Source organism: Nymphalis io, chromosome 15, assembly GCF_905147045.1.
Source record: "Nymphalis io chromosome 15, ilAglIoxx1.1, whole genome shotgun sequence".
Classification (NCBI taxonomy): Eukaryota; Metazoa; Arthropoda; class Insecta; order Lepidoptera; family Nymphalidae; genus Nymphalis; species Nymphalis io.
The window spans coordinates 9,805,662-9,823,769 of NC_065902.1; the positions used below are offsets into that span (position 1 = coordinate 9,805,662).

At 32.6% G+C, this 18,108-nt stretch overlaps 1 protein-coding gene across 1 annotated transcript in view; it reads left to right on the forward strand.

The window, feature by feature from the left end:
- The window catches only part of LOC126773856 (BMP and activin membrane-bound inhibitor homolog), a 59,084-nt gene extending 41,988 nt beyond the window's left edge, over positions 1-17,096 (forward strand). The window contains exons 2-5 of the mRNA XM_050495073.1: positions 1,965-2,133; positions 9,983-10,137; positions 13,994-14,162; positions 14,932-17,096. Coding sequence (XP_050351030.1) covers positions 1,965-2,133; positions 9,983-10,137; positions 13,994-14,162; positions 14,932-15,103 — 665 coding nt within the window. The 3' untranslated portion in view covers positions 15,104-17,096. The remainder of the gene's footprint in view (positions 1-1,964; positions 2,134-9,982; positions 10,138-13,993; positions 14,163-14,931) is intronic.
- Positions 17,097-18,108: the final 1,012 nt, after the last annotated feature.

Genomic DNA, 18,108 nt, shown 5'->3' on the forward strand with positions numbered 1-18,108 from the left:
GAAGCCGCATATATTTTATGTTAATAATAAATTTCAACAACAAAATCCAAAAGTTCGAAGACGATAAGATGCGTTTCACTATGTTATGCTGCTTTATCCCTTACTTATACACTCGTCTTCGACTCATTAGTGTCGCTATCCTTCACTAGTCTCGCTTCATCTCTCTCCCCCTCGCCTCCGGAGGGCCATTTATCAATTCCAAATAACATGCCGGGACCTTTTCTCTTCTGTTTATTTATTTTTATTTACCTTATCCTTTGGTGCTCCGTTTGTATTCCTTTTTGATTCGAAATTGATTGTAAAGCCGTTCTAATGACGTCCATCTAATGTAATGTACGATGCTTCGATAAAGCTAATTGAATCGCTAATGAGTCAATATTTATGGATGTTTAAAACTATTTTACGAATTCAAAAACCTTTAAATTTTTTGTAATATTACATTTATTTCAAAGTTTTATTCAAAATTGTTGTAGAACTACATTTACAATGTCCATAAAATATATTTCATTGTATTTGAAATTCATTCGTATTTTATTTATAATAATATATAGTTTTATTATAGTTTGCTACTAAGTGCCAATTCGAAATCCGTCTGATCTCGACGACTTTATTTTGGAAAAGAAACGCCATGTTAATTTTAAAATACTTTGCCAAATCGTTGACATGTCTACTAAGCTTTTTGTCTTTGAATTCTGAGTTGTTCTTTCTTCCGAAAGTTCTTAATAATCATCTTACCACTAATTACAGTAGACAATCTTAAAATCGTTGATTTTCAAATTTTTTTAAAGACCTCCGAATCTGAATTACAAATCATCCAAAAATTGGGCATGATGAAGTCGGTTTCGAGAAGGAAAGGAATTCCGTTGGGGATAGACATCAGGGGGGGTCTGATTGCGTTTTCTTAAGTTCGACCCGAGAGCAAATAAAGCGGCGTCCCTCTGAAATTAATTTCGTTTTGTTTCATCGTCTGGAGTCGAAGCATTTACATTGAATGCGGTCGGAGGCTGCCCGTTCGGAGGATATTTATGTAAGGGTTCTCGGTGCATGACGTGCTCATTATTCATACACAAATACTGGACGCGGACCATCTGTATATTATTTTTACCGGTTTATCGACTTTTTGGCATGTTTGAAACGTTTCAAAACAAAATATATTATATTGTCATTTTTATTTTCTATCAAAAATAATATATACAAACATAAAAATTCAGAATAAAATATCAGTGATATCTATCACTAAAATATGTTAAAAAAATGTATTCGTATATATTTTAATCTTAGTACACAATATTGCTATATAAACGAAGAAAATAAGTCCACGGTACGGTTACTAAAATGTTTGTTGTCGATTCATAGACTATGTATTCACATCTACGTTTGTGTATTGTAAACTATTAAAGTTTACGAGTCGCGGGCGCCAATACGTCGACTCTGGTGATTGGATTCACTACTTGCATTCGCAGCATTTCCTTTTACATTCGTAATAACAATTTCCTGCTCAATGGACTTAAAATAGAATTTTATTTGTGGCGAGATTTAATTTTATAGTTCCATAACTATTACTCGGCGTTCAGTTGTTTTGTTTACATAGCGAATGCAAATTCAATCCATGGCTTTTCCAGAATACAGTCTTCGAAACGGATTACTGGCACTTAATAATAAAAACTAAATATTTTTATGAATATATTATAAATTAATTTCATTGTTTATCCTGCTCAAAAATAACAACTGTAAATTCATTGTCCACGTTTTATCGATTTATACATTTAATTAAGCACAAATTAAATCTGCAATCTTTAGTTGAAATCTGCAACTGTTCTATCAAGAGGACCATCTTGTGTTCTTTTAAAAAGTACTTTTTGTCTTAAATAAGTCAAAATAAACATATATTTATGTACATATAGTTAATTACATATACTTTTTCCTGTTATGTTTTGAATTGAATATTGATTTTCTCTTTGCAGATCCAAAAGCTGATAGTGAAACGGAGGGTGTCAGATGTTATTGCAACACAGCCCAATGTGTGAGCACGGGATACATGTGCCGATCGCGGAAAGGAGGTGGTTGCTACAGTGAAGTTCCACCTAGGAGACACCACGCACGTCATGGTTGTCTTCACCACTTAGCTGAAAAGTGAGTAAAGAGATCTTGAATTTTTTTTAATTAGGCGAATGGTATTTTCTTATAAAGGACATATAAACAAAAAATACTTCTAAAGTCAACTGTCATTAATTGCATTAACGCTTACGAAATGTAGCTAAAATAATTTCCTGGCATTATGTTCAATACATAATTCATTTGATTCAATGAACATGGACATAAAAACTGTTTTTGCCATAGTTCACCAGAATGCGACCATATTCGATTTTCAATTTGAAATCAAAATAATCCTCGTTTAGGAATGAGTTTCACATGAAAGGAATTCGATCTTTGGTACGATGAGATTATATCGCGGCTAATTACATATATAAACTAATTAACATGAGATCAAAATCTACCCTTTTCGATACGGACCGTATCAAATGACAGTAAAACAAAACTTATACATCTGTTTAATGAAAGTCATAAAATCAAATATGTCGATTAAATTTGAATTTTTTTCGTCTTAGTTTATATAATCTATTACTTAATCTTGAGTATAATGAATATTTTTAATACCGTACATGGTTTCTTGTTAACTTTCATCTAAGAATTAATTAACTATTCTTTTGTTGGGCTGGTATGGAACTGAGAGATGCATTGTCATCGATCAATTCTGCTTATCACGCTTGGAACCTGCGGCTCGCTTGACTAACTCATATGTTGCGTTCGAAGTATCTTCAATCAATTTGTCTTCGGTCATTTTGAAATTACTTTATAGCTCTTTCATCATTGCTGACAGCTTAAACAATTATAAATAGATAGAAAACGTTGGATATTTCGATTTCTCATTGAGTTAAAATGCAGTTTTCATTTATCTAATTTATCTTGAGAATTTGTATTTCTCGTGGCAACATAGATTTTTTTTCAATTAATTACTTATTGATTGGTCATATGTTTCTCTATATTAAAAGACCCTGTTCACTTTATTATCTTATTCAGATCGAATGAAGCTCTGTCGAGAAAACAGGTTCCATCTACGGACGCATGCCCGCTTTTATTTGCTTTAAATTATTTTTGCTCGTTTTTGGCAATCTCCTGACGTTCATTATCTTTACTAACGATCGCGCAGTCTACTTCGTTAAGATTTCCAATCTCACTGGAATTAAATTTCTGCGCTTTAATCGGTTATTCATTTCGTCTGGGTTGTTTATTGTCTTTATATATTGCGATTGAACGATGTCGGATCTTTGTCCTCATTCGTTGAGATAAGTATGACGGTAGAAGCTTGGGGTGGAGTCGGAGGTCGGGATCCTAGATAACGGAGCGGCTGCGCGGACGCCGACCTGAACAATGCGCCATATATAAACCTCACTTTGTACTTTACACTTTCCCTATTCCGATGAAATAGAGTTCTAAATTCAATACGATTTCGTAAAACTCGTAGCATTTGAATGTCACTCAATTGTTGATAATGTCACACTCACATCTCGGTATAATAGATAGCGTATATTTTAACCCTTTGACGCTTCTATTATTACTAGATGACAATAGTGCGTTAACATCCTATCGTTTATTTTTTGATGTTTTTATTTATGATATTGCAATAAGCTAAAGACAATGCTTTTGTGCTTCTAATCAATAATTGAAAGATTCAATTGTATTTGTAAGCACTTACCGTATTAACGGCTCACTCCTTAATATAAAACAAACTAGATAGAAGAGAGGCTTTTATTGTTAAATTGAAATAATTAATGCGCTTATTGCACCCTTGCAACAATGCAACATTTTTTCAAATCACATTTGTTTCCATCAAAATCATACCTCTCTCCTTATCTTACCGATATTAGAACTATCAGTGGTTCTACTGAAACATTTGATGCATATTCATAACAAATCCATTTAAAATACAAAACAAACCTTTGGTTTTAAAATCGTCGTTTAAAGTCAGATCAATTAATTGGACTTTAATCTAAACCCTCATTGGTCGCTTATGACGTCATTAGCCATCGACCAATAATTTCATTTCGTAATGAAGAAGCGCACTAAAAATTAATCAACCCGTTCAAAGTGACAGTTATTTTTGCACACTAAAAGTCCTATTATACATAGCAGACACAACTGAAAACGTACTAATGTGTTTTTAACATATAACGTATAGTCTAGTTATAATATAAAACAAAATTTCCGAACACGCAATATATAATTCAATTATAATCTGTTTCATGTTAATTTAAATAAGTATATTTAACCTTCTTGCATTTAATTAATAACTGGTTAGTACATGTCGCAGCAAGCAAGGTTTTAATTGGTTATTTCGTTTCATTAAAGTCCATATTTTTATTATCTTATCGTAACGGTTTTGTTTTGTTTTGTTTTGCACTTCGAACGGACGATATATTTTAATGCTTTTAATTTAAATCGATTATATTTTATGTCGTATGTAAAAGGTTTTATTTGTGGTCGACTATAAAGGTTTTACTTGTGTAAAGGAATTTAAAGATGATACTGTTTTACGGTTTAGTATGCTTTATTGATACTTAAAGTGATTCAATTTTTTTTTGTATCGGTTGCAAGTTATATGTATATTATTTTCAAAGGTTGCAAATAACTCGAAATGGAGATACATGCTTGTATCAGTGGGATCCTTTGTTTTCGGAGCATAGAGGCATATTATAGATATTATACGTACATATTTTTTTCAATAGAGGCTCTTCCCTTGTCTGGCGCTCAAATGCTTGTAGAATTTCAATTACGACAACCAAAGTACAAAGTGAAGTAATGTAATAGAGTTTTTAAAAATAGACAATGTGTACAATAATGAAAAATAATAACGACCAAGCTTTTATTGAAACAATCGTTACGTAACATAAATTATTATTTGTATGTATTTTCGTAATATATCCCTTGAGACTTATCGCAATCATAAAATACGTTTGTGATGTTTGAGAAGGGATTAGATTGAACAATAATTTCATAAATAAAACGTATCTGAAAACATTCGCAAGGTATTGAGCTTTACTTTGCGAATCGTGGTGGTACGTACAGATTTATTATAATGTAGGTTTCATATATATAATTTCAAAGCGTATAGTGCGACATACAAGCGTAGTGTTTTTTTTTTAATATAAATAAATATTTAAATGAAATATTAACGATATTACTTGTAAACGGTATTAGTCTATTAACGAAAGAAGACAAAACATTTAAGTAATGTTTTTTATTCTAGATTTTATTTACTAAATTTTTGATGAACTGATTTCTCTCTTTCTGTCACTAACATCTCTCTTTCTGACATTAACATTCGGAAGAAGATAAAACATTACTTAACGAAACCCGATTAGTCTTATTATTATTACAGTAATCAGTGTGAAACTAAACAGCTACAGCTAAGATCTCCATCTTGACTTTGAAAAATTTAGTAAATAAAATATAGAATAAAATATGAAACAAATATGTAGTTAAATTAAGGATAAATTTTAATCAGGAAAATAAAGAAATTAGTAAAGTTTTAAATATTTTAACATTTAAACTAGAAATAATAAATTACTTAAATATTATTGTAATGAAACCAACAACTTGAATAGATTAGTATTTAGTTTAGTGTAATAGAATATATTGTCAATCGCATTAACACAAAAAATACTTCGTTTAATGTAAACAATGTCAAAATTAAGAGAAAAATAACAAACAACGTTGTCTTGTGGTCCCAATTTAGAAACGAAATTCTTAGTTTGAAAACTTTTTAATTTTTTACAACTAGCGAAAGTTCTAAATCGAAGCTTATGTTTTATTAGCATTCCACCGTTAAATGACAGCATTTAATATCAAAACAGCGTTGAGGTATTAAAATGTTTGATCAAATTTTTGGAATGGCCGTCGGTTTACCGCTTAGTTCCCACGAGAAAGGTCGTAACTATTCAAATGAGCTGGCTTGTGGATTGTGCCAGCTGCCTCAGTGTTGCAAGGTTAACTGTCGGAATTAATGAGGATTTTATGAAGTGGAAGATAGACACCGGTAAAGATTGATCGAAGAGAAAACATTATAATGGATTAAAACGCCAACGCGCAATTCAATAATTATAATCATATTTCTCGTACGATTCGAAATTTAAAACAATTGTATTGAAGATCATTTAAGATTTTAAGATTTGCACATTATATTGGCGTCATTTGCGCAAATCATATGCTATCTTGGCTCAAATTATAGGCCATAAAGCTAAGAAAAGAATTGTATTCAGTTTAAAAAACGTTGCGAACCATTTAGAATAACTTAGTTCGGATAAAAAAAAGTACTAATCATTTATATTCTCTGCTCATTCCACTTATTCGTCGGCGCTTTTGCGAATATTCCGCACACATTTTTCACGTTACTTACGTTTTGAACAAACATCAAGACCAAAATCCTAATCAATAAATCTTATCAAAAAAAAGATCCTTTTCCCACGTCCTCCTTTGTTTGTCATAATAAAACGCATTATTTCAGTCCTACGTGAATGAACAGATATTAAACCTTTTTGCATCATATATTTTACTTTTTTTTTGTAAGATTAGATAGACACTAATAAAAATTTTATAAACGTCACATCCAAATTCGACTTTCAAATTTTACTTTTTGTCGTCTAAGAAAGTTTTTATATAGAAAAATGTTATTATTTAAAAGAGTAAATGCAAAAATAAATACTTAAAAAATCTTTCACACGATGTTTGTTATCATTTATTTGTTTTGCAAGATTATTTAACAACAATGTAGACAATCATAATATTATCTAAGAGTATATATACTAAAGTTAAATTTAAAAAAAAGTTTTTTTTCTTTACTGACTAACACGCCTTCAATTACTAAAATATGTTTACGCATTATTATGTTTACCAAAAAAAGACTAAGAACGATTCAACCTTTTAGCATCAACGTAAGCTTAAAGAAAGCTTTGTAGAAGATTGTTCAGTTTATATTTAAGCTAATCAAGCAACATAAATCATCTGCAAAACAAAGCCACGGCCACACCTTTGCTATCACTCGATTCGATCAATTGAGAAATTGCAGTGATGGGTATCTTGTTTCCGATTTCCATTTCAGTTGTCCAAGTGTGTCATAATCGTTATGACACACAAATAAACTCGAAATGTCTTAATGAAAAATGTAATCGACAATTTCGATTAAATCAGTTTTATTGTTAGTTAGTTTATAAAAATCTAGAGTATATAATACTAGTTTCCTCATGTCTGTTTCTGTACACTTGTCAACGTGTATGCAAAACTTCATAATGATCGGTTGAGTAGCTAAAACGTGAAAGTGTAACAAGAAAAACAAAGAAACTCACTTCTGCGTTTATTATATTAGTAAGGAAACATTAGAATTATATCGTACTCATTTTCGGTTAAAAAAAGGAAGTGTGTTTAAACTTAGGACGTTTTAGCAGAGTTTATTTCTTGCGATCGAAGCTGCAACGGACTGTCATATATCTTTTATATTATATAGCGGTAAAGGTTGTTTATATTTTGTTGTTTGCATATATGTAAGCAGTTTTCGAAACTTCTTTTGAAAAGTTATCTACCAATATTTGTGGCGGTTATAGGCCTTAATTCACATATTCGTTAAATATGACATATATATATTTTTTTAAATTAATTAAAAATTAATAATCGTATTAAACAAGCAGGACCAAGTGTGTCCGGTTATACAAGTATAATATACAATTTGACAGTCGCTTGTTAAAGTGCAATTTCGACACTATCCGATCGAATGTAAATTCGTTTCAATTCGTAACTGCCAATAAAAAGCCATTTGAAAGATAAACATTGCAATCAGTGTCCGTCTGGTTGGCATTTGAAGCGCCGCTTGCGCAAGACAGCTCGCTAGATAGGATTGACATTGGCGATTATTCAAAAGGTATGTATTTAAATTAATTTATGAAGCCTTCACGTTGTTATAACTTAAAGAAGGGTTTTAAAAATATGGTAAATAGGTGTGTATAGTTTATACGGTTAAACGGTATCGAAGATAAAGTGCTGCAGCGCCATCTACCGGCAAGTTACAACAAGAATAGTATATAAACATTAATAAAAGAATACATATACGAGTATGTGCCAACTTTTGTTAAAATCGGTCAAACAATGTCGAAGTCTTAATCGCAAACAGATATATTAATATCTAATGACAGTCAAATCACTTTAAGACGTCTTCACCTTTATAATAATAATAATGTAATCCAGACCGATTTCGGTCACGGCGGCCAATCTCAAGAGAGATTAACCAACTGCGCAGGAGATATTATAGTGCACAAGTGTGTGCGCAAACACAGGTGCACTCTCTATTGCCCAACTCTCATAATCGGGAGTGTACACACTTCCAACTTCCAGACTCCGGACTGCTACTGAGAACTTTCGAGAGAAAAGCTCAATAACTTTTTATTAGCCTGACTCAAGATTTGAACCCAGGACTTCCGGTTCTACGGCCTTACTAGACCAACGAGGCAGTTACGTTTATAATAGTGCACCGTCAGCAGATAAATAAATACTTAAACTATACTGGTGGTAGGGCTTTGTGCAAGCTCGTCTGGGTAGGTACCACCCACTCATCAGATATTCTACCGCAAAACAGCAATACTTGATATTGTTGTGTTCCGGTTTGAAGGGTGAGTGAGCCAGTGTAATAACAGGCACAAGGGACATAAAATCTTAGTTCCCAAGGTTGGTGGCGCATTGGATATGTAAGCGATGGTTGACATTTCTTACAATGCCAATGTCTAAGAGCGTTGGTGACCACTTACCATCAGGTGGCTCATATGCTCGTCCGCCTTCCTATTCTATAAAAAAAAAAAAATATATTTTTATGAATACTTACTACTAATAATAATACATAATTGAACGTCATTTTTAATCATGAATTTCTACATCTCCAGTCATATCGTAGTCATCCTCATCCGCGCTTTCATCTCGTGAATCACGTATCTTAAAGGTAATTCGTTCTGATATTGTATCTAAGACATCTGTACTCTTTTCAAAGTTTACAAGGATGAACAATTAAAAAAGCTGTTAAAAAAACATTGTTGAGAAAACACTTTTTTATCAAAAATCAATCTTGGCATTGTAATCAAAATTGCCATTCTGAAAACTTATGAGCGCTGAATTATGATAAATTTTATTTCAGAAAATAATATATCTTGTAGTAATAAGTATTTGCAAAAACATACAATGAAAAAGTCAGAAAATACTCCGTCTTGAGTCACAACATTGCTTAGTATTGTTTTTCATCAACATTTAAGAATACAATTTAAAAATAAAATAAAGGAAATATTTTCTATTTTATTATATTATATAAAAAATTTACCCGCATGCGATAAAATAAAATTCAAGGTTCAATATGACGTTATAAATTACATAATAAAAACAAATTGTGTCTTAATACCTACTGTACTTGTTATTATTAAGTCGCTTAATCAACTCATTTTCAATCTTACTCCGTGTTTATCGTACACGCGCGAATTTCACGGCTGTTTAACAAAAAACTCTATATTAAATAAATTTAAAATACAAATTACGGGTTACGGCAAAATACAAAATTGTATTACAATGTACCGCTTTTTATAGTGTATTAATTGTCATATTTTTTTCTTTAATTTTATTATTAATTACAAGTCTGATTTATATCTAAAAAAGGCTTGTTCAGTTATAAATTCAGAATCGCTTTATTTTGATCCCATTGTAATGAATATTATGAAAAAACTTTCTTTAAAAGGATGCTAATGATTTTAATATATATATATAGTATACATGTAGATGTAATTTGTATGATGCAATGTATAAATTATATTATGAGTTTATTAAAAAATACTGCAATAAGAAGGACGAAACTTATGTAAGGATAATTTTAATAAAACCACACTTTTTTATATTCCAGGAAACAAGAAGCGCTGTCATACTGTCAGAACGCGCCGTCCCAGGGTGGCCCTCCTCCCAGGGAAAATTCTCTGCTCTTATGCTGTTTCAAGGACCTCTGTAACCACGAAGACAGTCCATTGGCTCGAGCGCGGCTTAATCTCACCAATGATTTAGGTAAATATTGAAAAGCAGATTCAAAAGCATTTTGTATATATATAAAAAAGTTTATTTTAGTAATTTAATGAACAAAATTTCTAATAATACTAGATACAACAAACGTTACAATAAAATATATTTCACGCATAATTTTCAAGATATACCAATCAAGTCTTACATTTCTGTGAAATAATAAAATATACTCGAAGCTTACTTTACGAGTGTCAATAAAATAACCGTTTCCGAGAACAAAGATATTATTCTAAGCGGTCTCTTATCTAATGTAAATTGCACAGTGACTCAACCACAATTGTACTTCTTTAGAATAAATTTACAGATATGTATCAAACTAGTTAAAATCGCGGTCCCGCTTGCATTATTTGAAGATTAATAATAATAATAATAATAATATCCTGGGACATTTTTCACACACGGCCATCTGATCCCAAATTAAGCTTATACAAAGTTTGTGCTATGAAAACCAGACAACTGATATACTACATATACTACTTTTCTTTTTGTAAATACATACTTATATAGATAATTACACCCAGACTCAGGACAAACAGACATGTTCATGCACACAAATGTCTGTCCTGGGTGGGAATCGAACCCACAACCTTCGGCGTGAAAGGCAAGTGTTCTACCAACCACGCCAACCGGCTCGTCATCATTAATTGAATGAATATTATATAGATATTAAGTAAAACTTCGCCCACGAAAAATTAGACTGCCTTCTTGGTCTAGTGGCTTGATGTAAGACCGCAGTAAGACCCAGGTCGGTCCAACAAAAAAGTTATTGAGTTTTTCTGTCAGAATATTCTCAGTAGCAGCCCGCAGTCTGGAAGTTGGAAGTGTGTACACTCCCGTGCTTCGGAAAGCACATAAAGCCGTTGGTCCTGCGCCTGAACTCTTTCCGGTCGTGTCGGATTGCCGTCCCATCGGATTATGAGAGTTAGGGAATAGAGTAGAATAGATAGGGAATGCACCTGTGTTTGCGCACACACTTGTGCACTATAATATCTCCTGCGTAGTTGGCTAATCTTTCTTGAGATTGGCCGCCGTGGCCTAAATCGGTCTAGAGGACATTATAATTAAGTAAAACTTATTCCTAAACGATTAAATTATCAAGCGATAATTAGATGCGATGAACGCAAAAAAAGCCGAGATGGCCCTGTGGTAAGAACGCGTGAATCTTAACCGATGATCGTGGGTTCAAGCCCGGGCAAGCACCACTGAATTTTCATGTGCTTAATTTGTTATTATAATTCATCTCGTGCTTTACGGTGAAGGAAAACATCGTGAGGAAACCTGCATGTGTCTAATTTCACTGAAATTCTGCCACATGTGAATTCTACCAACCCGCATTGGAGCAGCGTGGTGGAATAAGCTCCAAACCTTCTCCTCAAAATGAGGAGAGGAGGCCTTTAGCCCAGCAGTGGGACATTCACAGGCTGTTATGGAATTACGGATTACGGAACGCAAAAATAATGTTTCTGTTTGTGAGTTATAAATATTATAAGTGACACATCTATACATTTTTTTAAGTTCATATATATTTAAAATGTAATAAGTATATCATCAACTCATTCATTTAAATGTTTACTTATTGGAAACACTAAGATAAAACTCGTTATAATTTATCTATCTCTATGTGTACTTGGAGTATTAGGGACAGACTCACGGATTAGCGAACTTCGCAGAAGATAATATAATGCACGATTGTGTGTGCAAATCACGTGCACTCTCTATTTCCTCACTCATAATCGGACGACAATCGGCAAAACGGTTTTACGTGCTTTCCGAACCAACATGAATTTTAACACTACCAAGTACATATCGAGGCTACTTGGAATTTATTAACTGAAAACTGATCTTAGTAGCCGCTACAACATCGAAGCAGTTAAAATATCTGGTAATCAAGACTGGACTATCCAAGGATAACGCCCCTCACTTTAGAGTAAAATTCTATTAAAAATAATGGTCAGTGCCTTACCTAGCGCCTTGTAGGCCTAAGCATAAATCCGGGTGTTGCTAGTAATGTAACGATACTAACAAGGCTCGTATATATAATTAAAAAAAGATAGTACATTCAGATCACGCGAAACAATGCGAAAAATTGTCCAAAAATCATTTCAGTTTTTTTATTGATAGTAGATATTGCTGCAATAATATAGAATTGTATTTTTTTAAACAACAACTACCATAGCTTTTATTATACGTATAATTTGATTATACATATAATAAAGTAATGACAAATAAACAATAGCAACACTGAGGTTTACTTGAAAAGTTTAAATTTAATTCGTTCGTTTTGATTCGAATTTTTCGGTCTTAACTTCTAATCTTTATTTAAATCATTTATATTGATAAAAAAATGACACTTTTGCCATATTTCTCGCAAATAAAATAAAAACTAACTGTCCCATCGTACTAATTCGCAGTATCGTATAATTAATTGTTATATTAAACCCATTAGACATTCGATCCTATACTGTCATATGATTTCCGGCTACCAGCCTACACGATAGGGCATTTTGCAAATTCTAAGAACATGCGCATCGTAGGCATTTTAATATTATAATTCTACTTAATGTATCAGTAACAAGTATAAATGTATATTGTTATCAATATATACATACGTAATTATCTGTCTTCTTAATTTTGATAGCATAATATTAACGACTTTGTAAGAAATTGTAACACATTATAGCATCGATACTAATAACACGAGCAAACTTAATATACTTTTTCTTAGACTGTATATCAAATGTTCGTGAATCAATGTATACCGGTTTTACAGTGTAAACTCAAAAATTAAAAAAATAAACTTTATATAACTCATCTGTAGCGGTTCATTTCTTTCTTTTTTATCAGCGAGTCCATCATTAAAATAGTACGTTAAATTCCTGTTTTTTTTGTTTTTCTGTTATGTTCTTTTCTTATTGTGTTTACTGATGAAAGCATAGGTCAATAATTTTTATTTTGTTTTATGGTACATTTTAATTTCTACTTTAAAAAAACATGTTGACACAAAACTTTGTAAATGCTGTGTACGTTTGTAATCGATATACATATCAGAAGTTGATTCTTTTCTTTGGATGTTATACATATATGCCTATATAGAATAATAGATAAATAAAAAAACACGAATTCATTTTTCTAATAGTTTTAATAGGTCGCAGGCTCGATACTGGCCCCTTACACTTAAGACTTCCCCTATCACAAGTACTTAATTTTAAGATAAAAGTACTTTAACCTATATTTAGTACACATTGCTTATATTTTATTTGAAGCAAACTATATCTGCGATAAAAAGTATGTATTTGGAGTTATTTATAATACCATCACACCCATGCGAATGGGTGGTAAATTTATAATAATTACTTCCTTTGATAATGTACTGTAACGTATTATATATTATGTAGATAATAATATCCTGGGACATTATTCACACAAGGTCATATGATCCCAAACTAAGCAAAGCTTGTACTATGGAAACCGGACAACTGATATACTACATATACTACTTTTCTTTTGTAAATACATACTTATATAGATAATTAGACCCAGACTCAGGACAAACAGACATGTTCATGCAAACAAATGCCTGTCTTGGGTGGGAATCGAACCCACAACCTTCGGCGTGAAAGGCAACTTTCTACCAACCACGCCAACCGGCCCGTCTATACATAATAGATATATATATATTTTACACTACCTACGTCCGAGGTTGCCGTCAATGAGATCGCTTTTACTGATAATTCATTTACGTGCAATTTAATTTTATATATTTCCGTGAAACTTGTTTGTTATTGTGTTATATTTTTGTGTACAATGAAATTTTTATCTATACAAATATTTGTATTCACAGAAGGCAGTGTGGCGAGTGAACGCGGTGCGTCCTATAACGGCGAAGTTTGGTTCAAAGCGGCGACCATCGCAGTGCCGGTTTGCGGCGCGCTCATACTTTTCCTACTCGTCGCGGTCGCCGTACGGCTGTTACGAGCTGATGCACTCCTGCAAGCAGATAGGAAACTCAGGTACAAATCAGCTATATATGTGTATTATATAGATTATTATGTAGCCAAGGTATCCCTTTATAATAGTATCACATTGTACGAGCACAATAGCCAAGATGGCACAGTGGTAAGAACGCGTGAATCTTAACCGATGATCGTGGGTTTTAAACCCGGGCAAGCACCACTGAATTTTCATGTGCTCAATTTGTGATTATAATTCATCTCGTGCTTTACGGTGAAGGAAAACATCGTGAGGAAACCGGCATGTGTCTAATTTCACTGAAATTCTGCCACATGTGTATTCCACCAACCCGCACTGGAGCTGCGTGGTGGAATAAGTTGGAATGAGCCAAATCTTCTCAAAAAGGGAGAGAAGACCTTTAGCCAAGCAGTGGGACATTCACAGGCTGTTACCGTACGAGCACATTGTTTTCAATCTCTTCTTGGTCGCATTCTTCATCGCTTGATGTCGTGTCCTTGTAAGTCCTTCTTCGAATGATACGTGAGCTGTTTCCATTTGCCTGAGTAGTAGCTTCTACAAAGGTAACTGTTATAGGGTAACCAGTAAGAGATGTTTCTCGGTCACGCTAGTGTTCGGATGCAGGTTTTCTCTCCCTTCGCCTACCACAATCAGTTTCTCAAGTTTATTTTTAATTTAACTCATGTACTAAATAGAAAAAAAAACACATTTAATTACTTTCTAGGATTTTATACAATATTAATCTTGTTTATAAATTAATTAATAGTACCAATTCTAACTTTACTAAACATATGATTAATTTATTTACAGGGGTGGGTACATATCTACGTCACAGCACAGCACAGATGATGTTAAGAAAGTATGGGTGGGTAACTCATCCGCCCCTCTTCTAGTGACACCGAGCGGCTGTCTCGTCGCGGTGGAACGAGCCCAGCTAGTCGACATACCCCCCTGCCAACAGCTCTGTGATATACAACGATAGACTGCACTCAACGAGCGAGCAATCTCTTTAGCGCACTGTACCATGGCCTGACGGAATAGTGTTAGGTAATTCTAAGGCTTTAATGAAAAATATATTACATATCACTATTACAGGTTCAACAAAATTAGTAGTTGCAAAATGTCAACGATAGATGGCGCTGTAGATATAATAAAAGTTTCGATGTTTAAATAAGGCAGTAGTATAATTTTTATGGGAATTATGAAAAGTATAGGTAAAATCGTTCCAAGTTTGAATCTTTTTGAAAATTGATCTCAGTGTAGTGTTCGTCATTTCACGGTACAGCGCGCACGCATACCAAATCTACCACAATGTATATTTAACTGTTATTTTTTAAGCGCTTTGTGTTCCTCTTATTTGTAAATGTAATCAACTCGACTTATAATTTCTTGACATATTTAAACGGCGACCGTAACACAAGTTACCAAAGTGGTGAGAATTGTTTTGTGTGACACTTTTGAATTATATGATTTTTTTTTAATCCTCAATTTTTAAGCTAAGGAGCACATTTGTTTTCTTATAACTTATACTGGAGTATGTTACAAAATGTCATACAAAACAACTTCTAAATTCTTATATGACAATATGGAATATTACAATGGTTTAGTTATAATAGTCATTTATTGGCTAATTTTAAGCATTATTTAATACATTGTAATATGACAGATGACAAATGTAATTTCTATAGTTTTTATTTCTTTGCATTTAAAACACTAATCTGATATAACTTCTTAATTATAAGTATTGTATGCACTTCTGTTAATTTTTTTTTAGCTGGCAATATTGTATTTTTTTGTAAAATATAGTTAATGATATTTGTTTATGGTTAATACTATTTTGAGAGATAATTCGAAATGATCATGACTGTATTTGTCATATATTAATATATCTTACTATATCTTAAGGTATACAAAAAAGTACTCAGTCAGAGTACGTTTTGATAGTCAATGGTTATCTGACGGCGTTTGCGTTTGTAAATTTTAATTATTATTAATAGATATTGTAAATTAATGTCCCCGTTGCCTGTCTGTATGTTCGTGTTTATAAAAAGTAATACCAATACACAGATTAGCTGAATATATTCACGTATCTATACAATTTATGGATATTTAATGTAGCAAATATTATCGATAATTAAAAAACGTGCCTTTTAAGACATTTTACAATAAAAGTTGTGTGAACAAAATTGTGGTACACAATGCGACATCAATTATTGGACAATGGGGCATAAATTATTAAATATTAAGTTTACTTTTGTACTTTACTTCATATTTAAATAAAAATAATTGAACTGGCAACACTTATGAGGCTACACGAATTCCAAACGCGAACGCGCATAGATATACAATATGTCACAATAATTATAATAAATAAAAATATTTTTTATAATCTGTAAATTATAACATTTGTAAATATAGTGCACTAAGTTACCTGTTACTGAGCGTTAATCGAGTCGAGATTTGAAAGTGAAATCCATTGGTAAGAAATACTAGTCTTTATATCTGATCTTGTAACTTTTATCTTAATTTACTTCAATGGATTTTACTTGTGGTCGATTGTTATTGTAATGATGAATAACATTGATTTTATTTATTTTTTTAACTGACTTATGATATATACGTTTTGAAATAGTTTTTTTTTTATATATATAAAATCGATGTAATATGTTACTTAATTTTGTAAATATAATTAATTTCAATTGTATATGTAGTTGGCAACACTTATTTCTATGAAAGTTTTTTTTTTTTTCTTAATTTAAAATTTAGGCAATGAATTCCTTACTTTTCGGCCATTATTCAGAAATTGACTTGATTAAGCTTCCTTGAGGTGCCTTACCTTTTTATAAGTTTTATATAATGTATAAGTGTTTTAATATATAGGTGCAAGTAAAATACTCCATAATGTTAATGAATATACCTGCGACTTTATGTAAATATGTATGATGTATAAAGAATAAATGAAATTATTTTATACATATTTTTTTTTTAATTAAAACTTGTCACGTGCCCAAAAAAAGACAGATTATCAATATAAATGAGGTCCAACGGAATGTTTTTTTTTTACTTTTTTGAACTTATATTTTAACTGCACTTAAGTTGTAAAACAGCACAACACGTTAGCAATTTGAAATACATAAATTATTTAAGTAACACATATTTTCTTAAGCGATTTTCTTTAAGAAAGCTATCTCTCATCGCCAAATGAGGCTCTGATAATCTTGTTGAGTTTAATACCAAGACACAGGTATCACACGACACGGCTAACACGGCTCTCACAGCGAAAAAGTCACCATTTTCCCCTCTTCCCTTCCTCTGTGGAAATATGCTAGAGATACAAAGCAAAATCGCATTGCTGGGGATTTTTGGGAGACGTTCGGTGTGACCTTAGTCCAAGAGGCTTACATCGAGGCTGTTATAAAAATAGCTTCGCGGAAACTCGGAGTTCCCATCACGGCGACAAGGCGAAATTTTTAGGAGGCGGCCTGCCTGGTCGAAGTTGGAACGTCGATTACGGTGGACTGGATATGAATGTTGGGTTTGAGGGTCTCCATCTCTAAAATGGAGGCCCTCTTATTCCACGTCAGAGCTCTCCTTGAGGGGCGCATATGAGGTGTAGAGGTGAAGGCCCAGATGAAGTATCTTGGCCTGATCCTGGACGGAAGATGAAGTTTCGGACAGTTAAGTCCAAATGCTGGAAGCATAGCTGTTTTAATTTTTGAAGAAATTAAAAAATAACGTTATTTTGATTTAAAAGTCCGAACCCTTCGTTGACCTTAGTAATCGCGGCATCTAATAGTTAGTAGTGAAAATTTACTTTAAAAGATGTTTACACATCTGTTATCGGTCCATCCTTCGCCTCATAATTATAAAACCTTATACGAGCGCGAGGGCGGGCAGGTGCGGAAAATTCTGCTGTCGTCTCGACTTCTTCCACTACTGTTTTTGCGCTATCAAGGAACTCTGAACAAGGTGCGTCGTTTTTTCACG